We start from the raw sequence: 26,554 nt of genomic DNA, 5'->3' as shown, positions 1-26,554 counted from the left end.
GAAAAGCAGTCAGAGATTTGGAGAATACCTCTGCGCCTGCCTCCCCATTTCCCCTTTTATTCTATTCCTAAGAACAGGGGTTTGCCCTGGTGCGTTGGGCCAAAATATCCCTCCCCACAGTTGAGACACGGGCTGAGCTCAGTTTAGTAAGAGTGAGACAGGGAAAAGCACAAACAAACTGAGACGGAGAAAAATCTCCACAGGAGGAAATAAGTGTGAAAAACTGATTGTGGCAGAGAGAGAAACTGATTAACATGCGGACAAGATCTTCTAAAAATGCAGCATGAAGGAGAGTGAAGAAAAGGCACATTAACCCATAGGCCAATGGCCTGTCCCATATTATTTATTACACTGAGGCTAAGCCTTCCAGATGGGATGCAGTGGCAGGCACCAGGCAGGGTTTTGGCATGCTGGGAAGCAGGGTAGGTTGGGACCCATTGCACCTTTCCCCTGTTGAGATTCCTTTTGTACAATAACCTGTGCTCCCAGTGCGACCCACTTTACCTCAGACCATGAGATAAGTGTGAGCCTCATTTTATACCCAGTCCTGGGTCAGATCTTGAGCTGGTATAAATCAGCATATCTCCATTAACTAAAACAGGACAATGCCAATTTACTCCAGTTGGAGAACTGGCTGGTTGTGTCTCACCAGAGGCCAATGCTGTCTCATTCCTGCCATGGTGCAGGATACATAAGAACGGCCATACTGGGTCAGACCAAAGGTCCATCTAGCCCAGTATCCTGTCTTCTGACAGTGGCCAATGCCAGGTGCCCCAGAGGGAATACACAGAACAGGTAATCATCAAGTAATCCATCCCCTGTCGCCCATTCCCAGCTTCTGGCAAACAACCTATAACTATCCATAATTATGGCTAACCCATAAGAGACTTCTTCCAACACAAATGATTTTATGAAAGGTCAAAGATGGTGCCTGAGTCCATTTGTTCACTAATTGATGTCTTTACCCTCAGATTCAAATAACATTACAACTCAGGAATTGTGGTTGTCAATTTTTTAATTTTTTTATTTTCCTGCTGCTTCTCTGCTGTGATACAATAGTTAAAAACAAGATCAACTTTGCTTCAGGCATGTACCATGTTTATTAACAGCAAAAACATATTATCTAGGGTAAGCTCAAGAGCAATTTACAGGATAAATAAGTGTTTCAAGTTATTCTTTTTTTAGAAAAAAACCCATGAATAAATTAATAACTTAAGTGATTAGTTGTCCACAGTGATTTGAAAAATTAATAACCAACTCAAACAGCGACACCACAAGACACACACTGTACATTTTGCCACTGATTATTTTTGTCCTTTCTGACTTCTACAAATGGAAAAAAATACCCCACAATCCTGTTTAAGAACAGTCACACACTTTGGAACACACAAAATATCACTGAGAATATGCTGCAGATTCAACAGCTTCAAAGCTGCCAGTCATACACGCCTCACAGCAGTTAAAAAAGCTATCCTAACGTAAATGGGTCCAGTTTAATTACCATTGACGTCAATGGGAGTCTGTTGAATTCAGTGGAAATTGGATTGGGCCTTATTGATTATTCAAAGGATCTGATCCTGAATTTACTGAAGTCAGTGTCAGAACTCCCATTAATTCCAATGGATGCAGGACCAAGTCCCTAGTTACATTCCCTATATTCATTGCTCTCCAGCCAAGAGCTCTTAATTGCTCATTAAAGTGGCAGACGTTTTCTTGTATGATATGACAGCAGAGCTTCAAAACTGTGTAAAAAGCCTTCTCCCACCACCTTTCTTCACCTGCACAATTTAGGATTAGCGCTTTTAACGGGTTTTTATCCAGTAGGACATCCTGGTTCCAGGATGGAATTGTGACATTTGGTGTCGTAACATTAAGGTGCATCATCATCATGTAGTGATCCAGTAATGTACAGACTACTGACAGCGCTTTGCATCTCCTGACATTAACTAATTAGCCCTCACAACACCCTTTGAGATAGGGAAATACGTACTACTATCCTCATTTTACAAATGGGAAAGGAAATGAGATCCAGGCAGGATAAGTGACTCACCCAAAGCCACAGAGGGAGTCAGCAGAAGAGATGGGCTGAGAACTCATGACTTGTCTTAGTGCCTAGTCTTTGATCAGCCCTCTAGAGCAGTGGTTCTCAACCTGCGGCCAGTCAGCACAGAGCTGCGGCCCATGTGACATCCTCGGGGCCATATAAGTAGTATTGGATGCAACCCACATAACACATTCTGGGCCGCATATGCAGCTCATAATGGTAGCTAGATTGAGAACCACTGCTCTAGAGTGTAGCCCACACTCCAATTTGTTTGTGCACCCTACCGTCTAATGAGTGGCCATACAGAATAGAAAAGCCCTACTACCGCTAGTGAGTTGACAGAAAATCTAATTTTGCTCAAATGATAGAGCTGACAGTCCTGGGTTCTATCTGTTTGTGTTGCAACTGGTGATCCTGCCATCTGTATGCACGGGGGAATAAATGTTACAATGGTGTCACATTGGGCTGGCTTCGAAAATATCTCACGACACTTTGGCAGCCCTACAAGCCTTAAATATTGGGTCTTTCCCATGTGAACCAGTGCTGTGGTGACCTTATCAACAATACATCCCAAAGAACTGTAGAGACGGACAAGAGGACAGGAGACCGAGGACAGACCAACAGAGGGAAGGATGCCACGGACGTGGCCATGGAAGAAATGATTTAATAAAACTACAGCTGTCAAGCTGCAGGAATATCATTAACAGTCATATTATCAGTGCATAAATAACAGCATCTTAGTGCTTTTCAGCTCTGAGCCAAAGTACTTCAACTAAAATAGCGCAGGAGAGCCCTGAAAGGAAAAACTGCAGTGGAATTAAGGTAGTGGTTGATACAGGGACAAGAACTTGGGGCGCACTGGAACCTTCAGGCTTCAAATATACAAGCTCAAATTTACCTCGACCCTGTGACTTGAGGGTGGGTAGGTCAGAATTCTCTCGTCACAGCTATGGCTACCAATCAGCACTGGTCCTGTTTCATACATGTTATACTGAGGAGGCCTAATAAGGTACTATATAGAAGCCAGGGCTGACTTTGGGCTGATTCTAAACAGAGCTCATACATTAGTGGAGAATCTCCACTCCTTTCTGTCCCCTGGGAGCTCCTTAAAACAAAGCACTGTGGCTTGATTGTGAGGTATGTTAGTAGAAGCCTTATTGATCATGTTGGCATTGCTTGGGCAGTCACACTGCAGAGACTAAAGTACTTTCCAGCATGTACCTGGTTCTCTATAAAACCTGGGTAGGATTCACTGAGGGGGGCCAACATTTTTTTTGGTTGTTCCAAAGGCCTGGCCAGGAATGTAGCTGGGATCTTTGCAGGACATTACTGTCTCTGCCCTCTTTCGGGGAATCCAGTCCAAATCCACCTTGGAACTGCACAGTTTATCAGCCAAAAGTAACTACTACAATATGGAAGTAAAACTCACAATACCTGGGTCTGAACTTCATCGTCTTAGCTGATTAGCTACATCATAAGATGGGATACAACAAGTGCGACACCATTGAAACAACATGTGAATTCCCCTTCTGCAGAAAATTCCCCAGTTCTCTCACTCCTGGGGCAGAAGGAATGCTCTAGAGATTTGGAAGTTTTCTCTGGCTAATTTTAAAGCACCCAAAACCCTTCACAGCAAGAGACACTAAGGCCTGGTCCAAACTAGCCCCCCATTTCGAACTAAGGTACGCAAATTCAGCTACGTTAATAACGTAGCTGAAATCGAGGTACCTTAGTTCGAACTTACTGCGGGTCCAGACACGGCAGGCAGGGTCCCCCGTCGATGCCGCGTACTCCTCTCGCGGAGCTGGAGTACCGGCGTCGACGGCGAGCACTTCCGGGATTGATCCGGGATCGATTTATCGCGTCTAGACAAGATGCGATAAATCGATCCCAGAAGATCGATTGCTTACCGCCGGACCCGGAGGTAAGTGTAGACCTACCCTAACTAACACTTGGCTCTCACCATCTGGTTTCCATGTGCACTCAGAACAGGGGGAACCAGCGTGTAACTGAACAGAGCTGCTGGGGGTCACAAAATAATTGTGATCCCCACTTCCTGTCATCACATCCCGAAGTTGCCCATTCACAACATGTCACCTAATGATGCAACGGGCAATCAATAAACAATAATAATGTGCAGGTCCCCAGCACCATCTGTCTGTGCATCTCAGTGTACTTCACTGAGGCCAGTCAAGTCACCTTTTCCATTTTCCATGGCAGGCAATTGAAGCACAGCAAGAGTAAGGGTATGTCTACACTGCATTCAATACATCGCAGCATGGCTGCAGCTGGCCTGGGTGAGCTGACGCGGGCTTGTGGGGCTCCGGCTGTGGGGCTATCAATTTGCAGTGTAGACCTTCAGGTTTGGGCAGGAGCCTGGGTTGCGAGACCTCGCAAGTGGGTGAGAATCTCAGACCTCAGGCTCCAGCCCGAGCCTGGATGTCTACACTGCTATTTTTAGCCCAGCAGCCGGAGACTGAGTCAGCTGACTGGGGCTTGAGACTCGGTGCCGTAGGTTTTTTTATCACAGTGTAGACAGACCCTCAGGGTACGTCCACACTACCCGCCGGATCGGCGGGTAGCGATCAATCTATTGGGGATCGATGTATCGCGTGTAGTGTAGACATGATAAATCGATCCCCAATCGCTCTCCCGTCAATTGCTCAACTCCAGCAGTGCGAGAGGCGGAAGCAAAGTCGACGGGGGAGCCGCGGCCGTCGATCCCGCGCCGCGAGGATGCAAAGTAAGTGATCTTAATTCGATCTAAGATACGTCGACTTCAGCTATGCTATTCTCATAGCTGAAGTTGCGTATCTTAGATCGATCCCCTCTCTCCCCCCAGTGTAGACCAGGCCTATGAGACTTGCTCAAGGCCACAGTGAGTGGCTGGCTCAGCTGAGATGAGAAGCCAGGTCTCCTGACTCCCAGTCCTTGCTCGTCTTGCTGATACAGACATAATAAAGCGATGTCAGGAGGTGGCACCACGTTTGTTATTGTGGGGCGACTCCCCTTGTGCCAGGTCTGGGCTTGGGGCTTCTCCTCCCTCAGAGTTGACTGCTGGGAGGGTGGAAAGGCTCCTCTGCATCTCAGCGGCTTGGGAGGAATTGCACGGACTCTGGCCTCTTTCCTCACAGGACCCTGGGCAGAGGGAGAAGAGCCCCTCTCGGCTCGGAGCAAAGCTCTGGCACCACACGCCGAGTGTCAGCCATGTTGTCTCCTCACAGACAAAAGGGGACACAGAAACGGGATCATCCGGAACGCTACACCATTCCCATGCAGATACCAGGGCGGCTGTTTATCCCTATTTCAAAGCACCTCTAAGAATCTGCGCCCCAGTGCTACACTGTCTGTTGGTGAGGGCTCCTCGCCCGCCACCTCTGGGCTGTTACCAAGTGTGCTCTTGCTGACAGCTGGCGTTCTGTGGGACCAGCTCACCTGAACTTCATGGGATAAGGCCCCACAGATGGATGGGGCTCAACTTGCAGGATGCCAAGCAAGTTCCGCTCCCCATTGAAATCAATGGAGCTGAAGGTGCTCCGCCCTTTGCAGAATCAGGGCCTGTGTTTTTAAAGGGCTTTAACTCATTAGCAATCCTCACCACATCCCTGTGAGTCAGGTCTGTTTTGCTGACCCCTTATTATTCCTGGGGGAAACTCAGGCAGAGGGGTTCCCAAAGGAAGGGGTTAAGTGTCAGGACCAGGACAGACCTAATATCCAGTTCTACTCTCAGACCATTAGGACTTGCTCCTCCTCTTACATAATTCCCCAGAGAGACAGGCCAGGGAACCCTTCACATGGCTGGCGTCCATAACTAAGCAGTGTTCTAAATTCATCCGGCTTGATTTAAATCACCCCAGCCGACAGCAACCACACAGTACAGGGCGAGAGCTTGGCTCTGTCTGTGAATCGTGCCACTCTTCCCCTGTACAATACACACACTCCTTTTCTTTCTCCTACTTCAGCGCAAGCCTAATTCTAGAACCCAAAGCAATTTATAGCAGCAGGCAATTCATTTCCCACCCAACACTGAACGTCAACCCTAAACAAATCAGCTACAGGCAGCTAATGCATTTCCAAGGGTGTGGATAGCTCATAGCTGGTAACTTGCAAGAAGTGATACATGCTTTCAGATACATGCGCCCTTAAAAAATATCTGCTGAACACGGTATGGCTGAGGGTTTTGTGCTATACCTTAACAATAAAAAAATGGCACAGCGCTTGACAAAAATTCAACCTCTCTTCATCACCACACACCCATTTTTTTTTAGGTGGGATGACAAAGGCGGGAGGCCTTGGCATGAGAATCAGGCCGAGCCTTTCACTGGCATTTAAGATTAATTATTTTCAAGGCATTGCACTCCCTAAAATACCCAGATCTAACCAAGAAGCCACTCTTCCTTGGCTTGTCCCACTGCAGATGGGACGCACTAGACTAATTCCCTCAGGGCGAAGTCATTGATGCCCAGGCATTTAAAGCTGTTAGTTTTCAGGCTGGGTTAAGCAGAAATGCTGCACAAACATTGACCAGGGATTGAACAACCAGGAGTGAGTTCTTTTGTCACAGCAGCTACCTAGATCAGGTCAACATACTTAGGCCCCTCAATGTACCTTTCTTTGAAGGCAGAGCACCATAATGCACAGAGGCTGCAGGTTATTATTGAGTATGCACTGACTATGTGCACTGTGCTGTGTAACAGACATGTGAGGAACACGCCACCTTCCTGAACAACGTGAAAGGGAGAACATAATGAGTGCTCACCAGTGAGCAGAGCAGGAGATGCACCCAGCAGTTTCAGGAGGTCTGTAGCTGCCTTCAAAGTAAAGCTGAACACACACACACACGTATGTACTAAAAATTTACTTGGACGGGGTGGGAAACTTTGATCACCAACTCCAAGTCTTGTTCCCAGTCACAACAGTAGAGATGTTTGCATTTGACTGAATGTTCTAGTGTGGAATTAAAGCAATCACGTGCACAATGGGACTGCCACACAGAACAGCTCATCTGCTATTGTATCTGATGTGCCACTGACATCAGTCATAAAATGCCCAGGCTGCTCCTGTTTCAACTCCCTGGCTTTCAAGATCTACAGTAGCATCCTAATAGTACGTGGCCATTTGGCAAGTTCAACTTCTCTCCAGCCTGGTAGATGTGAAGAGAAAATGAATTTCTGATCATGCATCTTCTGGTGAATTCCCAAAGCTCTGAATATACGTGCATGCAGGCTACAAGTCACACAGGCAGGGAGTGTATCAATGAGCACAGAACCTGCTCTAACATCCATTCAAATCAATAGGAGTCTTTCCATTGACTTCAGTGGGCTTTGGATGGGCCCAATATTTTGTTAAGTTTCCTGTCTGAAGCTGGCTTCAGTTTCATCTCTATAATAATGACATTTTGTTGAGAGGCCTGCCTGTCCGAAACTGTAGGGTGGTACTGCTGTGTGCTGTTAAAATAGCAGTTGTGATGCACACCAGAAGTGGCTGCATTCCACTGGTGGGTGAAATGAACCTAAAGGGTTAATAAATTAAAGGGACGTTGTAAGGCCAATAATCATATCTTGTTAAAAAAAGAGTCTTTTCTGTGTTAATGATAACATTTTAGAGCATTAAAATTGAAAGAATTTTTAAAAAGTTATTTGTTTCCCAATGCGTATGCCATTTTTGTTGTTACATTTTGCAAATCCCTTCAACTGGGTGAGTGAGAATAGCTGAATCAGTTTTGCTTTTGTTTCCATTTATTTCCACTTCCTGGGTCTCAAGAAGTACCACAGTGCTGCAATGTTTAGACTACAAGGGTTGCCAATATCCTGTTAATGGGACTATCGAATTTAATGGGAATCTTTACACTGACTTCTGTGGTCTTTGGACCAGGCCCACTGAGCTCTACGATGAAAGGGGCTATAGAAACACAACGTATCATGCTCTTCTTGTATTGTCTCACTGCAAAAAGATTCAGACGCTGTATGCAGGACAGAGTAGCTTGCTGGCAACAAAGCACTCACAGACCTATGAAAGACAGAGATCTATGCTGGCCCCATCTATTCGTTTTTTCCTGCAACACCACTGTGATTAGTATTCTTTTTATTTGGACCATTATGACACCTGCTTTATTTTTCCTGTAAATTACCATCATGGCAGCCTTGCAAAATTTCCTTATAGCTTCTTCATGATCATCAGCCTTTTGCATGGTCAAGGGTAGGAGAGTAGAAGATGTGCCTGGGCTGGTAAAATTTCTGGACAGTTTTGCAAGGCAGCATAATGGTCTCAAAGAGCAGCATCCTACAATGGGATCCATTAGGGTCATGCAGTGCTCATTGCAGGGTGAGGGGAGGGGCAGATCTGGAAGAGCTGTTAATACCCAAACAATAATAATTAGCAATAATTATTATCTTGCATAGGGGTGGGAACTCGGGGTACGGGGGGTGCTGCAGCACCCCCAGGTTTTACACCGGGCTCTGCTCCCGGCCCCATACTTGGGGTCCTGGCTGCCAGCTCCGGGGCTCCTCTCCTGTCCCGTGCCCACCCCCAGCCTCGGCCCCCCTACCCCCTCTTGGGGAGACATGGCCCTGCTCCCGGTCCCAGCTCTGGAGGGTGGGGGGGTCAGACAGGGGTAAGGGGGCTGGCTTTCAGCACCCCCCACTATTAAAAGTGTTCCAGTGCCACTGGTTGCTTGTTGATGCTGAAGGAACTTTATTTAAAAACTGAAAAAGAACAAACTCCTTGGCAAAGCTGCGCTCCCCACTCAAAGTGAAATGCACCCCAAAACAGAAAGCCCAGCCAAAGCCCTGCGCCTCACTGAGGGCCTTCATCTGGGTCCTCTGCCCTGGATTGCATGTCTTAAGGCACCTGATGGGCCCGATTCTCCTATTGCTTACACTGGACTATAACCAGGAGTAGCTCCACTGATGTCAATGGTTTGAGTTGTATGAGCCCCCCTCTCAGTGTGTAAACGTGGCTCAGTATTTTAACTCTCCTTCCGAGGCATTCCTCACAGCGAACACGTGGACTGGGCTTACAAGCCTGGAGCCAAACATCCCTGCCCTTCGGAGCCAGGAGGCGAGGCTAGACCTCAATTTCACAGCAGGGCCCTGTCCCAAAATAGGCCTTAGGCAGGACATAGGCCTCATGCTGGCCTGCTGCGCAGGGGCAAATTCCACCCAGACAGCTACCATGAAGCCCTTGGATGGAACGGCCCCTGAGATGAAGCTCGCTGACTGTTGAATATTGGGAGAGAGCTTGACACTGTTTGTGTCAAGCACCGTTCTGGAGCAGATACTAAATGTGAATAAGTCAGTCCAGGCTCAGGGAGAATTAATTAATGTCTGCTAAAAGGCACCAGATGGTCAGTCCTGGAGACAGACATTCTCTATGGATGCACGGGCCAGGCACGGTTTACCGCCATCCTGCCCTGCCAATAGACCTCAGCCCTATCCTGGGGAACAGAGGGTGTTCAGCCTTCGTATGTATTATTCTGATACTGTGGGTGCACCTGAAAGCCCCATAGCACCAGGTGATACATTTTATTCGGCCTAGTGGCTTTCAGAATGATGCTTCTAGGATTGCACCAGGAGTTATACAATTAAGGCAAATGCCTGTGTAATGAAGGCATTGGAAAAATGTGACCGGCGTCATTTATAGTGTCAGCCTGGGCTATGTTATTTGTGGTGTGCTCTTGTACGTTTCATTCTGTGTCTTTTAATAATCGGGCGTAGGGTTTGTTTTTAATTGGCATTCCAATTTGAAAGTGTTTGCAAATATCATGGTACGACCGTGCATTTGTAATACACTGGCCCTGTGTGTGCGCATGTGTGTTATCATGTCTCCCTCTCATAGCTAGCCCCAGGGCCGGCTCTAGGATTTTTGCTGCCCCAAGCAAAAACAATTTTGGACGCACCCCCCCCCGTTTTTTTCTTACCCCACCCCTGGCCCTGCCTCAACTCCGCCCCTTCCCCAAATCTCCAGCCCTGCCTCCTCGCCCCAGGCTCTCAAGCCTAGGAGGGAGGGAGGGAGAGGGAGAAGCAGCGCGTGCGCCGTGGCCACTCGGGGTCTCCTCCTCCCTCCCAGGCTCTCAAACCCAGGAGGGAGGGGGAGATCCCGAGCGGCCGCGGCGCGCGAATCAGCTGTTTCGCGCGCCACGGCCGCTCAGGATCTCCCCCTCCCTCCCGGGTTTGAGAGCCTGGGAGGGAGGGCGAGCAGTGGCGTGCGAGTGGCAGCAGCAGAGGTGAGTTAGGGCGGCCGGGGCACATTTTTAGGGGCGGCATGGCCCACGCCAGAATGCCGCCCCTAAAAATGTGCCGCCCCAAGCACCAGCTTGTTTTGCTGGTGCCTAGAGCCGGCCCTGGCTAGCCCCAGTGACTACAGCAGCCAGCTACTTACTACTAATGGAGAAACTCCTGTCGCTCAAGTGGTAGGGACCTGTGGTTTTGTTGCTGGCAGTTCTGCATTCTATCCCCTGCTGATGATGGCAATGTCTGTATGTGGCTTTAGTTCAGCACACGTGCACCTTGGCAGTCATACGAGCATGAGGCTGCAAGGAAATGCACAGCTCTCACTTGTAAACATGACGTGTGCATGATTTTATAGAGGAGCATTGGCCGTCCATCACGATCGCTGCCTCACAGGCATGCTGTTTGTGTATGCACAGTAGCAGTGCTGGCTACAGTCAAAGAACTGGGATTGGCACCACTACGACTTTAGAACCAGCCTTGCAATGTCCACTACTCTACTGCTTTTGCGTCAGTGCAACACAATATATGTGATGTTGTCTTGACAATCCCCCCCACATGTTACTCAGCCAGAGTTAGCACATTCAATGGGCATTGGGTGCCTAACAGAGCTGGTTGGGAATTTTCCATCGGAATGGTTTTCTGATGGAAAATGCCTATTTTGCAAAATCACAATTTGTTTTCTGTGGGAAAATTTCAATTTTGCCAAAAAATTTCAATTTTCCATTTGGAAAAATTAAAATGTCACTTCCCCAGCTGTGGGCCTGGAAGGCTTCTGCTGTTTCGCTTTCTGCCTGTGGGGAGAAAGTGAAAATGACAAGAGCCTTCCCTGGTGGGCAGCTGGGAAGCCAAGAAATGCCACTTTCAGTTCTCCCCCTGACTTCCTGAAAATCCCTTCCTGTGAAAATGTCATTTTGGACTTTTGATCCCAATTCAGGACAATTATAAAAACAAAAAATGAACTTTTTCATGGGAATGGATTTCCATTTTCTGGCCAGCTGTAGTGCCTAACTCGTTTAGGCCCATTTGAAAATCTCATCCTTTGTCATCCATCCCTGTTGCCAATGGGAGGGGGGAGTAGGGGCCGAATAGATACTCTGAGTTCTTTAATCATTGCGTTTATTATCTTAACCTCTTGGTTTATCCTTCTGTTCACTCTTAGCTTACAGCAATGCTGTTTGTCCAAATCAGCGCTTAGCATGTTTCTAGCATTCTGTTTGGCAATCAGACCATTACATGTCGATCATTGTTCCTCCATATTGTTACGGGGTCATGGATTGTTATCCATGCGTTTACAGATTATTATCCGGGCAATAGGTTCTCCCTTCCTTCTCACTCCTCTCAGAGGGGCAAGGGCTTAGAAGAAGATGAACCCAAAGTGCCGGATGAGTCAAGACCCTGGCCCTCACTGCCCTATGTATACTAGGTACTCATTGTTCATTTCAGCTGAGGATTGTAAATTTCATCAACACCAATTGCTACTGTAGTGTTGACCAAGTGTTGAGGCACCGCACTGTGCAAACCACCGGACTGAGGCAACCAGAGATGGGGGAAGAAGGCACAGGTCAGTTCTTAGGGTCCAATGCACAGTCGTTCCCTACAGCACGTTCCTCACTGCTTTAGGTTACTCAAGTGATGGGACCGCCTTGGCTCCTCGTGGGAGACTATTCCCCAGCTGAAGATCTCACCAGTAGCCTACATTTCTTTCACTCAACTCCACTGCATTACACCTAGCTGTCCCTCCTTGGGCCTCTTAAACAATTCCACTCCTTCCTTGGTACAGTATCTACGCCCTCCAGATCCTTGTTGACAGTCCCATATCCCATTCCTCTTACTCATCATTAAGCCATACAAGTCACACATGGGCCTAATTCTCCACTTGGACTCAGGGGAGCCTTTTCCTGCTCCCATTGCAATCAATGGCGAAGCTTTTGCTGACTTCAACGGCAGCAGAATTGTCTCCCAATGGGGCTGCAAATGCTGCCGCCCTGGGCAGAAGTTGACCCTCAGGGCCAGAGCCAGAGCCTATTGAAGTCAGTGAAAGGATTCCCATTGAGTTCAAGCCTCTAGTCCTTTAATTCTGCTTTCACAAGCTGATCCTGCCTTTCACAAGCCTTTCATTTTGGGGACTTTAGAACCCCCCACCCTCCCACATCAACACTCATTTAAAAAGAAGAGGCACCTCAGTAAATCTTGCTGTTTAATACATTATGTGTGTGCTGTGGGGGAGGAGAGGTCAGCCCTGGAGGTCTAAGGTCGTCTCAACCAGTCGGTCAGTCTGGGCGTTTTGCAAGCTACAGAATGGCCACAGGTATTGGCACACAAGCCATGCTGCCTGATGGAGAAGCGCCCCCTGCAGGTTACAAACGCATGTCGGTCATTATTGACAAGCGATTTGATAATAAAACAAGTACATATTAGACCTGGCGGTTGCCCATTGTTTTTGAAGAGGTTGAAAAGGTCAGGACCACCCAATGGTATGGAGCGGGAATCTGTGTCCTGTAAAAGATGCCACCAAACCAGTATACATTCGGCACAGTTCAGGTGTACAGTACGGAAGAAGACTGAGAAAGATACTACAGTGTTAGCAGGTACAAGGTGGCTTTAATAACAGCTGTAAGCAAAAGACATGCTGGGCATTTGTGACCCCAGTATTGCTAAGTTTGAAGTTCCTGAACAGTATAGCCAGCAGCTAAAGTAATAGCACAAACCCAGCCACTGCAAGTACTTGGTCTTTGTCACTGGCAAACAATATCTGCCAAGTCTTCCCCTGAAATTAAGTTTCTTAAAAAAAAAAAAGACCCAAACAACAGTACTGTAGAAATGCAACCCCAAAGTGAGCTCGCATACCCAGGGGAACCCCAGCCTGGGAAAACCCGTTGGACATTTGCCTGTCTGGATGGCTGTCCCCATCTGCCCCGTCCATTACTGCTTCATGCTCTTAATGGGCTCTGCTGATTGCCGGACGTCAGTCCACTCCTGCATGGTGTTCTGCAGGGCTTGTGTCTTCTCTTTGTCAACCTGCACATAATCGACCTTCTCGTCTGAGGCGACTGACGATGTGGAGGGCTGGGTACAGGGGAGAAGAACACAGTGTGACGTAGTGATAGTACATCTACCTACTCTGCTGGCCTCACCTCTGTCCTCTCGTACAATCTCACCCCTCATACTGCACGAGCCTTCTCTGCAGCTCTTGCTATCTGGAACCACCTGCCTATATCTCAGCCTTGGTAGCTCTTCATTTATATGACTTACAAATCCTTGCTTTAGATCCCTCTGATTTCTTAATGAGGCCTTCATCAAAAAACTCCTATTGACTTAACAGGCTTTGGAGCAGGCCCAAAGTGAGAGCCTGGTCTGAAAGAAGAGTGTAAAATGGCACCCTGGGTTTCCGTGTTTATTGTCTCTCAGTGACTCTGTGTCAAATGTGCTCAGTTTACAAGCAAAACAATATTGCTTTCTAACTGCCAGCGCTGCAAACACAGCCTGGGATCTGAGAGTCCAACTGGGTTCTTTCCTCCTCAGTAAGGCCTGGTCTACACTACGGGTTTAGGTCGACTTTAGCAGCGTTAAACCGAATTAAGCCTGGACACGTCCACACAACGAGGCCCTTTCTTTCGAATTAAAGGGCCCTTTAAACCGGTTTCTTTACACCACCTCCGACGAGGGGATTAGCGATAAAACCGGCCTTTGCGGGTCGGAATTGGGGTAGTGTGGACGGAATTCGATGTTATTGGCCTCCGGGAGCTATCCCACAGTGCTTCATTGTGACCGCTCTGGACAGCGCTCTCAACTCAGATGCACTGACCAGGTAGACAGGAAAAGACCCGCGAAGGTTTGAATTTCATTTCCTGTTTGCCCAGCGTGGAGAGCACAGGTGACCACGCAGAGCTCATCAGCACAGGTAACCGTCATGGAGTCCTCCCAGGATCGCAAAAGAGCTCCAGCATGGACCGAACGGGAGGTACGAGATCTGCTCGCCATATGGGGAGATGAAGCAGTGATAGCTGAACTCCGTAGCAGTAAAAGAAATGGAAAAGTATTAGAAAAGATCTCCAAGGCCATGAAGGACCGAGGCCATAACAGGGACACACAGCAGTGCCGCGTGAAAATTAAGGAGCTAAGGCAAGCCTACCACAAAGCCAGAGAAGCAAACGGAAGGTCCGGGGCAGAGCCGCAAACTTGCCGCTACTACGCGGAGCTGCATGCGATCCTAGGGGGTGCAGCCACCACTACCCCAACCGTGTGCTATGACTCTCTCACTGGAGAAACACACAGGGAAGACGGTTCGGGGAACGAGGAAGATGACGATGGAGGTACTGTAGGTAGCTCACAGCAGCAAGGAAGCGGAGAAACCGGTTTCCCCAACAGCCAGGATATGTTTGTGACCCTGGACCTGGAACCAGTAACCCCCGAACTCACCCAAGACCCTCAGGGCACACAGGAGACCTCTGGTGAGTGTAACTTTGTAAATATTTGTAAACATTACAAAAAAAAAGCAAGCAAGTCTGTTAACGTGTATGGGGATGGGGCGGAAATCCTCCAGGGACATCTCCAGAAAGCTCTCCTGGTTGAAATGGGGTGATTTTATTAAGGGGGACATTCAGAGGCGCCCGTTCCTGCTCTTCTGACCAGAAATGTTCCCCGCTGTTAACCACGCGGTGGGGGGGAGGGGTGAAGTGATCATCCCAGAGAATCGTGTGTGTGTGTGGGGGGGGGGTGGTTTACTTGTGTTTGTGCCGCATGTTAACCGGGAAACCGCAGCCCCCTCCTTTTACATTGAAACCCCATTTTAAATGGACAACCCAATTCATCCTTGATATGGGAAATGCGCTGCTGTTTGCAACCTTTCCCGCATGTTAAGAAGGTTAAAAAAGCCAAAACACTGTGGCCTACGATGGCTGCCTGCAAGCCGAAATATGCGACCTTGTAATGAAAGAGTGTACCCATTGTTCCCTAAAATGTGTCCTTTTTAACCACCTCTCCCTTCTCCTCCACCAGCTGCAAATGTTTCTCCTTCGCAGAGGCTCGTGAACATTAGAAAGAGAAAACGTAAGACGAGGGACGAGATGTTCACGGAGCTGCAGATGTCCGCCCAGGCTGATAGAGCACAGCAGAATGCGTGGAGGCAGTCAATGTCGGAGATGAGAAAAGCCCAACATGAACGAGAGGAGAGGTGGCGGGCTGAAGACGATAGGTGGCGTCAGCTTGCAGACAGACGGCAAGAGGCAATGCTCCGTCTGCTGGAGCATCAAAGTGATATGCTCGAGCGTATGGTTGAGTTGCAGGAAAGGCAGCAGGAGCAGAGACCGCCGCTACAGCCCCTGTGTAACCAACAGCCCTCCTCCCCAAGTTCCATAGCCTCTTCACCCAGACGCCCAAGAACACGGTGGGGGGGCCTCCGTCCACCCAGTCACTCCACCCCAGATGATCGCCCAAGCATCAGAAGGCTGGGCTTCAATAAGAGTTAAAGTTTTAAAATGCAGTGTGTCCTTTTCCATCCCTCCTCCCCCACCCATCCCAGGCTACCTTGGCAATTATCCCCCTACCTCTGTAAGGAACTAATAAAGAATGCATGAATGTGAAAAAACAATGACTTTATTGCCTCTGCAAGGGGGAGGGGAGGGTGGGGTGGGGTGGTTGGTTTACAGGGAAGTAGAGTGAACCGGGTCGGGGGGGGGGGTTGGAGGGTTCATCAAGGAGAAACAAACAGAAGTTTCACACAGTAGCCTGGCCAGTCACAAAACTCGTTTTCAAAGCTTCTCTGATGCGCACCGCGCCCTGCTGTGCTCCTCTAACCGCCCTGGTGTCTGGCTGCGCGTAATCAGCGGCCAGGCGAGTTGCCTCAACCTCCCACCCCGCCATAAAGGTCTCCCCCTTACTCTCACAGATATTGTGGAGCGCACAGCAAGCAGCAATAACAATAGGGATATTCTTTTCGCTGAGGTCTGAGCGAGTCAGTAAGCTGCGCCAGCGCGCTTTTAAACGTCCAAATGCACATTCCACCACCATTCGGCACTTGCTCAGCCTGTAGTTGAACAGGTCCTGACTCCTGTCCAGGCTGCCTGTGTACGGCTTCATGAGCCATGGCATTAAGGGGTAGGCTGGGTCCCCAAGGATCACGATAGGCATTTCAACATCCCCAATGGTCACTTTCTGGTCCGGGAAGAAAGTCCCTTCCTCCAGCTTTCGAAACAGAGCAGAGTTCCTGAAGACGCGAGCATCATGTACCTTTCCCGGCCATCCCACGTTGATGTTGGTGAAACGTCCCTTGTGATCCACCAGGGCTTGCAGCAGCATTGAAAAGTACCCCTTGCGGTTTACGTAGTCGGTGGCTTGGTGCTCCGGTGACAAGATAGGGATATGGGTTCCGTCTATGGCCCCGCCACAGTTTGGGAATCCCATTTCAGCAAAACCATCCACTATTGACTGCACGTTGCCCAGAGTCACTACCCTTGCTATCACCAGGTCTTTCATTGCCCTGGCAAATTGGATCACAGCAGCCCCCACCGTAGATTTGCCCACTCCAAATTGATTCCCGACTGACCGGTAGCTGTCTGGCGTTGCAAGCTTCCACAGGGCTATCGCCACTCGCTTCTCAACTGTGAGGGCTGCTCTCATCTTGGTATTCTGGCGCTTCAGGGCAGGGGAAAGCAAGTCACAAAGTTCCATGAAAGTGGCCTTACGCATGCGAAAGTTTCGCAGCCACTGGGAATCGTCCCATACCTGCAGCACGATGCGATCCCACCAGTCTGTGCTTGTTTCCCGGGCCCAGAATCGGCGTTCCACGGTATCAACCTGCCCCAGTGACACCATGATTTCCACATTGCTGGGGCCTGTGCCTTGTGAGAGGTCTATGGCCATGTCAATTTCCTCATCACTCTCGTCGCCGTGCTGCAATCGCCTCCTCGCCTGGTCCGGGTTTCGCCTTGGCATGTTCTGGCTCTGCATATACTCCAGGACAATGCGCGTGGTGTTCATAGTGCTCATAATTGCCGCGGTGATCTGAGCGGGCTCCATGATCCCAGTGCTAGCTATGGCGCCTGGTCAGAAAAAAGGCGCGAAAGTAGTATCTGATGGACCAGGAGAAGGAGGGCGGGAGGGAGGGAGGGAGGGAGGGAGGGCCAAGTGACGACATGGCGTACAGGTACAGGAACAGGGAGAAACACAAACAACTGTCACACAGAATGGTCCCCCCAAAGATTAAACTGGAAACCCTGGGCTTAGCAGGCCGTTGATTTCACGGAGGAAGGGGAAGCAAATGAACACAGAATAAATCTATTTTTTACATCTTAAGGTGGCAGCCGACGCTGCAGCATGAGTGACAGCCATACCAGTATGATGATGATGGGTACCAATCATAATATACCATCATCTGCCAAAAGGCAAGGGGCTGCTGCTGTGTAGCAATGCAGCCCCATGTCTGCCAGCCCCACGTCCGCCAGCACCCAGCATCGCCCTCGGCCTCTTCTGGGTGCTTAGCAGACAATATTGGGCAATTGGCAGAAAATAGTACATTATGACTGGTAACCGTCATCATCGAGACAGTAGCATGTCTGCCCAGGTGGCCATGATTGACAGCCACTCCAGTACGACGACGACGGGTACCAGTCATAATATACCATCGCCTGGAAGGGGCTGGTGCAATGCAGCCCTACGGCTGCCAGCCCCACGGCTATCACTCATGCTACACCGTCTACTGCCAAAAGGCAGTTAGCAGCTGCTGCTGTGTAGCAATGCAGTCCCACGTCTGCCGGCACCCAGAGGACATATGGTGACGGTGAGCTCAGCTGTGCTGAGCGGGCTCCATGTTGTCTGCACAGGTAACCCAGGTAACCCAGGTAAAAAGGCGCGAATCTATTGTCTGCCGTTGCTGTGACGGGGGAGGGAGGGGCCTGACGACATGTACCCAGAACCGCCCGCGACACTGTTTTGCATCATCCGGGCATTGGGATCTCAACCCAGAATTCAAAGAAAAGGCGTGAACCGCTTCGCGGCTCGAGCTGTGGCGCAAACGTAGTATCTGACGGCCTAGGGGAAGGAGGGAGGGGGGCCGAGTGACGACATGGCGTACAGGCACAGGGAATTAAAATAAAGAACGGTGGCTGTGCATCAGGGAGAGACACAAACAACTGTCACAGACTGGTCCCCCCCAAAGATTAAACTGAAAACCCTGGGTTTAGCAGGCCGTTGATTTGACGGAGGGAGGGGGAAGCAAATGAATACAGAGAAAATCTATTTTTTACATCTTAAGACGACGGTGCAGCGTGACTGATAGCCCTCGGCATCTTTCTGGGTGCTTGGCAGCAAATACGGGGCGGTGTATGACGATGGTCTTCAGGCCTATTGCACGAGCTGCTGCTCAGGGAAGACTCTGCTAATGTGCGATGACCCGACTTGTAATAGGCCGGCTAACAGTCATAATACACCATTTACTGCCAAAAGGCAAGCCCCACGGCTGCCAGCACCCAGATCGCCGATGAAGGCTACCAGTCTACTGCACCGTCTACCGCCAAAAGGCAGTTAGCAGCTGCTGCTGTGTAGCAATGCAGTCCCACGTCTGCCGGCACCAAGAGGATATATGGTGACGGTGAGCTCAGCTGTGCTGAGCGGGCTCCATGTTGTCTGCACAGGTAACCCAGGTAACTAACCCAGATAAAAGGGCGCGAATCTATTGTCTGCCGTTGCTGTGACGGGGGAGGGAGGGGCCTGACGACATGTACCCAGAACCGCCCGCGACACTGTTTTGCATCATCCGGGCATTGGGATCTCAACCCAGAATTCCAAGGGGCGGCGGAGACTGCGGGAACTGTGGGATAGCTGTGGGATAGCTACCCATAGTGCAATGCTCCGGAAGTCGACGCTAGCCTCGTACTGTGGACGCGGTCTGCCGACTAGAGCACCTAGAGCATTTTATTGTGTGGACATACACAATCGGCTGTATACAACCGATTTCAATAAAACCGGCTTCTATAAATTCGAACTAATTTCGTAGTGTAGACATACCCCTAAGACACTGTTAGCGACACAGTAGAAGGACTAGAATCCAGCCCCCCCTCTCTTAGCTGTGTTGGCTCTGCAGGGCTAATAAGGAGTAAAAGATTATTTTTGTCATTCAAAGAAGCAGGTGCGGCTCCAAATTCACAGAAGGAGCAGATCTGCTGAGTGAGAAGATGCTGTTTTTACGTAGTTGCTTTTCAGAGTACTTTAATTTTCTTGTCCCTCTGCAGTTGCTTAACTCTTTTAGAGAAACACAATCGAAAATCCCAGATCCAAACTTTGGAGGTTCAGAAAATCTTAAACTGGATCCAGACTAGATTTTGGTGGCTATATGCCACCTCTCAAGTATGTGTATTGTTTTGTTCTGTAATCCATGTAGTTGGCATGGAAGATACTATATAGCATACAGGTGAATTGTATTTAAGATACATATTTGAACATATTGAAAGCCACTAATTCCATTCCATGTTATCTAGAAGCCATTTTGCTGGTGTTTCCCCTCACTAGTCCATCTGCTCCTGCCGGCTAGTCCTCATTTGGCAGCATCTTAATTGGCTCAGCAGAATTTGGCTCATAGATGGGGACTTCACTTTTCAAAAGTGACTTGTGATTTTGATGCTCAACTTGCTGCACCTTAAGGGCAGCCTGATTTTCCATGGCTGGGTGCTCAGCACTTTCTAAAAAGCAGTCACCTTCAAGGTGCCTCAAGTTGGGCATCCAAATCACAAGTCATTTTGGATAATTTAGGTCAGGGCACTTTGGAGATCCTGATTCTGAAAATGTAAGAAAGGAATGAGGGGACCTAATCCAGCTCCCATGGAAAGGGGCATCTTCCCATTGACTTCAGTGGAAGCTGAATTAGGCCTAATATAGGATCTATAGTAGGTGGGCCAAATTCCGCTCTCATTTACAACCATAAAAGCCGTTGCCTCCAATGATCTTAGTTACACCTCCAGTACAGCTGCGAGTATGTGAGTAAGGGTGGAATTTGGCCTAGAATAATATACAGGGCCAGATCCAACACCATTGACATCACTGAAGTAGTGCCTCCTTATCTCAGCCGAGAATCAAGCCCCTATTGTTTGTTGAGCTGGTTTTAAACCATTAAAAATACATAATATTTAATTAAAAAATTAAAAAAAAAACAAACAAGATACCTTTCTGTGTGGCCCAGGTGAGTTTGGCTGGAAGTCCAGGGCTAGATAATCCACACTCCCCGAACTCTTTTTTGCTGCTGGGCTGTTGGTGCCACTAGGAACCGGAGAAGCAGAAACAGGATTTTGCTAATGTAGGAAAGAGATGGGAGAAAAAAAGGGTTAATAAAACAAGGAGAATACAAGGGACCTAAATCCAAAATCCATCACTGGTAGCACTTTAAGCGAGGGCCTGGCCTGAATTCTCCCCTCACTTACCCCTCTGCAATTTGGGTCAAGAGCCATGAGAACAGCACAGTGGACTGAATTCAGTGGGGTCCCACAGCCCAAATCACATGCTTAACTTGATGCACCTGAGCAGTCTCATTGACTTCAATGGAACTAGTCACATGCCTGAAGCTAAACATATGCTTAAGTGCTTTGCTGGAACCAGGCCTTAGCATGGCCATAATTGGGCCCAGAATCATCATTACACTTCGCTACACTGCACTGCAGGTAGATTTAAATACAACTGTATGCAATGTGCTGTAGGCATGTTGGTCCCAGGATATTAGAGAGACAAGGTGGGTGAGGTAGAATCTTTTATTGAACCTTCTGTTGGTGAGAGAGACAAGCTTTCAAGCTAACACAGAGCTCTTCTTCAGGTCTGGGAAATGTGTACATACTCTGAATACATTTCCCAGCATGACGAAGAGCTCTGTGTAAGCTTAAATACAGTTGATTAATAATAGGTCATGGGGTAGCAGTTTTGTAAGAGACACAAATTCTCCTGTCTCTTTCATCAGCGTCACTGGTTATAGCAATGGGAACCTGCTTTTTCATGCTTGGGCAGTATAGATGGCTCCTGCCCCAGACACAGTCAGAGAATGCAAGCACTTCCTGTGGGAGAAGGGTCTAAAAATCAATCTAAAAATAAACAGGTACAATAAAATGTGGCATGGAATTAAAATAATAGAGTTTTTGGTCCTCCAGTTCCCAGAGAGGACCATGATATGAGGTAGAGTAGTACTTAATAAAGAGAGGGTCATTTTTGAGTTTTCTGGTGCGGGAAGGAGAAGCACACGGCATGTCTGTGTCCACTCTCATTCTCTGCTCCCACAACGTAAAACAATAATTAAAAAACAATAGAATGTTCCATATAGATACATGTTAGAAGGCCATGTTACAAACAACCGCCCTGTAATCCATATAAGGATATATATTGTCCTTATCACCATAGATCTGAGTATCTTTAACACTACAGTCACTACCCGTGGTTTGCATTTATAGAGCCCAAGTCACTGCAGGACAGAGGTGCCTTGCTTAGGAAGCTTGATAGTGCTAACAGGACTTACCATGGCCACGTAGTTTTCCTCGCTGTCTCCCGAGTCAGTGCTGGTGATGCTCTGGGTGGAGACTGGGCGGCAGTATTGTGAGGCGCTGGAGTTGAAAGTCTGGCTGTAATGAGAGGTGCCGATGGGTTAGTTACAGTCGCAGGACCCCACTGCTCACCACTTGCTAGGGATGGGGTCAGAGTTGCAGAGACTGAACTCATCCAAGACTGAACTTTCCTGCAGCTCATGGATGAGATCCAGGGTTTTGGTGCCACTTAAGAAGGACCATTTCTAAAGTTTGTCTCCACAACCCAAGCTTCCCATAGTTCAGGGAGGGTCCAAATTTGGGCCTTTAGCTCTGGCTCATTTCTGTTTAATATCACTGTGTTTCTTTATGTCGCCTCAATTCTCCTGCTATCGTATTACTAGAGTCCAGGCTCCATAAACTCTTTTATCTCACAGGATGTATTTAATTGCAATCCCCTTATGACAGCACATAGAGCCCCCGAGCTTCTCGCGCCATTTCCCCTCCATACTAATCACAGCTTCAAGATTGCGTTTACTGTGCAGTAGCCTACTTGCATTTTGATGGAAGGCTAAACCTTGAAGGCCTCATCTTGTTTTCAGTCAACCAGATCTAATTACTGTATAAGGAATAACATAATGCAATCAGAGGCTGTTACTGAAGTCCCCATCTTAAAAGGCTATTGGTTGCCTGGCAGTAAAAAAGGGTCATAAAATTAGTCGATAAGAGAAAAATCCATTAGCTTCTGTGGGGTCAGGCGTCCTGTCAATCAAAACCCAAGCTCTGTATGTTTCCTAATGTAGTGATCTGAGCACAGAGCTCTCATGCCCTGCAGTCAGTCTCCAAACAATCCAATTTATTATAACAGTCATAACAGCTAATGTCCTCATATGGGACAATGTCAGACTATGAACTAGTGCCAGAACTGGAGTCATGTGAATCCCGGCACTTTTGGCTTAGAGGGTTTGGTATGAAGCTCTTTAGTTCCAATTTGCAGAGTTCCTCACAGCAGAGCTTTGCTTTAAGGCAGGGGTCGGTGTGCCGAATCTTCATTGATTCACTCTAATTTAAGGTTTCGCATGCCAGTCATACGTTTTAACTTTTTTAGAAGGTCTCTTTCTATAAGTCTATAATATATAACTAAACTATTGTTGTACGTAACGTAAATAAGGTTTTTAAAATGTTTAAGAAGCTTCATTTAAAATTAAATTAAAATGCAGAGCTCCCCGGACCAGTAGCCAGGACCCAGGCAGTGTGAGTGCCACTGAAAATCAGCTCATGTGCCGCCTTCGGCACACGTGCCATAGGTTGCCTCCCTGCTTTAAGGGCTCTCAAAGCAAAACTCAGTCAAAACCTTTTGAGTGCCATCCTGTTTTGCATTGACACTGTGGGTTTTAGCTAGTTTTGATATGAAACCATATATTGACTCCAGGTTCGGCTGAGTCTGGGATCACTCAAAGTTTTTGTAAACCTCAGCCAGCCAATGACCACCCTTGCTCTGAGTTTGGACCAAAACTATCTGACTTAGGAGTGGTTTGGTTTATGCACAATTCTGAAAAAGGCAACAATCTCCAAATGAAATTAAACATTGGACTTTTGGTAATTAGCACTTTGTAATGCACTGGATTTCAATGTGGAATTTGAGGCAATCCTCCTGTATTCACAGAGTTTTATCACACCACCAGGTAGAACATTAGCAAATGCTGATACATTTCTCTGAATGGGCTAGAATTGGGGCCAAGACTGGGACTTCAGATCTCAGCATCAACATGCTTTGAGAAAGTCTGATCCAGATCGAAACTTTGCAGCTGGCCGTGCTTATAAAACGGACCAAGCAAAAACCCTGAATCCAGACATCCTCAAGCTTTTAGAAAATTCAGATCTGGCTCCAGACTTTGCAGCTGGGGCCCATCTCCAGCTCAGAATCAAAACACAAGCCTTGCAAGACAGAAGACACATCCCGTTAACAACAAGAGACGTTAAAGAGACCAGCACAACAAGAACCCAAAGGCGCTTTTTGGTGCTGCCTACATTGGAGATCTAGGGTTAGTTACATCTCAGTGACGCTGGTGTAAATCCAGCGTCTCCATCGACTGCAATGGCCATATTCCAGAATGATGCAGATATTACTGAGACTAGAATGTGGCTTCGGGTGCATTAGCTATGCCATCACAATCTATCACCCTGAAGCTAAGTAAGTCCAGCTAATGTGGACACGGCCTGAGCTTGGTCCATGATGGTGTTGCAGGAGTTAAGACTCCCCCCAATGTACTCACGTTGGTCTGGACCAAGATTTGGTGACCGGCGATTTGAAGGGAAGCTCATCGATAACCGTGTTGTTCCTCAGGTCCAGAGGCGTTGGCTTTGCTGTCACAGAAGGAGGATTTATACATCAGTGAACGCGTTCTTTAAACTCTCCCTAACACTAACTCACTGTATTTTAAAAAATAAAATGCAAAGACGTCCACAGTCACATGGATGATCAACACTTTGATCATCAGATGATCAACTGTCAAGGAGCATTCCAAGCCACAACGTTCCGGCAGTCATTCATGCAAGGGTCACGGGAAATCAGAGCAGAATTCATCCCTCCCATGTGCACACCCGACTCCCACTGCCTCCAATGGGAGTTCCATCGTATGGGCCCCAGAGGGGTGAATGTGTCTTCTATGAGAATGATAGGACCCAAAAACACCCAGCAGGACAGCATGTAGGCATGGCTTATTAAAGAAACACTGATGCCCATTAGACTCGGAAAAGCCTCCCTCTATTGATCGTCAGTCAGAAATTAACATTATCAACATGCCACTTAATTGCAGTGGGCTCTGACCAGAAGGTTTTCCATGAAGCATTTTAAAAGGAAATCTGCCCTGTAACATGTAGCTCATTACAAAGGAGAGGAGAGCGCTACTGTCCAGAAAGAATGGGAATAACTAACAGTAATAATACAGCACTTTGTAACAATAGGCGGCTACCATGTTGATACTGTGAAAAAAGACAACTAAGGAGGGATATGATAGAGGTCTATAAAATCGTGAATGGTGTGGAGAAAGTGAATAAGGTATTTATCCCTTCATATAACACAAGGACCAGGGATCACTCAGTGAAATGAATAGGCAATAGGTTTAAAACAAACATAAGGAAATACTTCTTCACACAACGCACAGTCAACCTGTGGAACTTGTTGCCAGGGGATGTTGTGAAGGACAAAATTATAACTGGGTTCAAAAAAGAACTAGATACGTTCATGGAGGACAGGTCCATCAGTGGCTATTAGCCAAGATGGTCAGGGATGCAACCCCATGCTCTGGGTGTCCCTAAACGTCTGGGAGTGGGAGTGGACGACAGGGGATGGATCACTCAATAACTGACTTGTTCTGTTCACTCCCTCTGAAGCACCTGGCATTGGCCACTTCGGAAGACAGGATACTGGCCTAGATGGACCATTGGTCTGACTCAGTATGGTCGTTCTTATGTTCTTAAAACACAGACTAGTGGCCTAATCCTGTCATGTGCTGGGCACCTCGTTGCCTGTTGAAAAGCACCCTCACACAATCAGTATCTCACAGAGCCATAGATTTTATGCCCAGAAGGGCCCATTAGAGCATCTAGTCTGAATTCTTATGTAACACTGGCCTGAGAATTTACCCAGCGATTCCTGCATTTCATCCCCACCGCACTGGGCGGCAGCTTCCATCTGAATGTGTGAGAAACCAGGAGACTTTCCAAGGTGCTCTGAATTCCAGTATATTTCATTTTCCAAATGGTGAATTTAAGCCAGGGCCGGTGCTACCATTAAGGCAAACTAGGTGGTTGCCTAGGGCGCCAAGATTTGGGGGCGCCAAAAAGTGGTGCCCCCAATTTTTTTTTTACAGCATTCCTGGGCTGGGCTGCCAGCAGTGCGCTGACATGTGCGGTTCAGACTCCCTCTCCCAGCACAGCGGCCGCGCCATGCAATTATTGTCATTGCTGGTGGGGGCGGTGTGCTCGGGGAGGGGGCGTAGCAGAGGTGAGCTGGGGTGGGGAGTCCTGCGGCAGTCCCATCCCCCCGTCCTGACGCACACCCCCCCAGCGGCAGTTCCCCACCCCAGATCATCTCTGCTACGCCCCCTCCACGAGCGCGCAGTCGTCGCTCCACTTCTCCCGCCTCCCAGGCTTGCAGCGCCAATTAGCTGTTTGGTGCCACAAGCCTGGGAGGGGAGGAGAATTAGAGCAGGGGCGGCATGCTCAGGGGAGGAGGCGGAGCAGAGGCGAGCTGGGGTGGGGAGCTGCCGCATGGCTCCCCGGTGGGGGGGGGGGCGCCTCAGGGCAGGGGGAGGGGGTAGCTGCCGCAGGGGAAGGGGGGGACGCCTCAGGGTGGGGAGGGGCAGGGAACTGCTGCAGGGCTGGGGCGGGGGGAGCAGGGTGGCCTGACACTGGCCCTGATTTAAGCTAATGGTTAATTAATCAGTTATGACAATTGAAAAACATGACAGCCTAAAAGGTCTCCTGCTGTTTCCTGAACTCAGATGATTATTGGTGTTATGGCAGTGGCTACAGAGATGGTGCTAGGCGCTGTACATACCCATGGTGTACCTCTCCACTTTGAGCTGGAGGTATAACTTCCAGAACAAGGAGACATACCCGCGCCGCGTGAGCCCTGATGGAGCTAGCATGCTAAAAGTAGAATGCAACCACCATGGTTAGCTGCGCAAGCACGTACCTCGGGTAGCTAGCCCCTCCCACTGCTTGTGCTGCCGCGGCTGCACTTTATTTTTAGTGCGCTAGCTCGGTCAGAACTAGCAGGGGTA

The 26,554-nt window shown here is 48.5% G+C and overlaps 1 protein-coding gene across 3 annotated transcripts in view; it reads right to left on the bottom strand.

The window, feature by feature from the left end:
• Window positions 1-10,037: 10,037 nt before the first annotated feature.
• The window catches only part of GAB2 (GRB2 associated binding protein 2), a 196,624-nt gene continuing 180,107 nt past the window's right edge, over window positions 10,038-26,554 (bottom strand). For all 3 annotated transcript variants that reach the window (XM_054015774.1, XM_054015776.1, XM_054015775.1), the window contains 4 exons: window positions 24,041-24,131; window positions 21,761-21,863; window positions 20,430-20,555; window positions 10,038-13,341 (listed from right to left, as the gene is read on the bottom strand). In XM_054015774.1, coding sequence (XP_053871749.1) covers window positions 13,198-13,341; window positions 20,430-20,555; window positions 21,761-21,863; window positions 24,041-24,131 — 464 coding nt within the window. In that variant the 3' untranslated portion in view covers window positions 10,038-13,197. The remainder of the gene's footprint in view (window positions 13,342-20,429; window positions 20,556-21,760; window positions 21,864-24,040; window positions 24,132-26,554) is intronic.

The sequence above is a fragment of the Malaclemys terrapin genome, chromosome 1 (assembly GCF_027887155.1).
Source record: "Malaclemys terrapin pileata isolate rMalTer1 chromosome 1, rMalTer1.hap1, whole genome shotgun sequence".
NCBI classification, from domain to species: domain Eukaryota; kingdom Metazoa; phylum Chordata; order Testudines; family Emydidae; genus Malaclemys; species Malaclemys terrapin.
The sequence above is the reverse complement of the archived record's forward strand: the minus strand, read 5'-3'. Positions and strand labels throughout refer to the sequence as shown.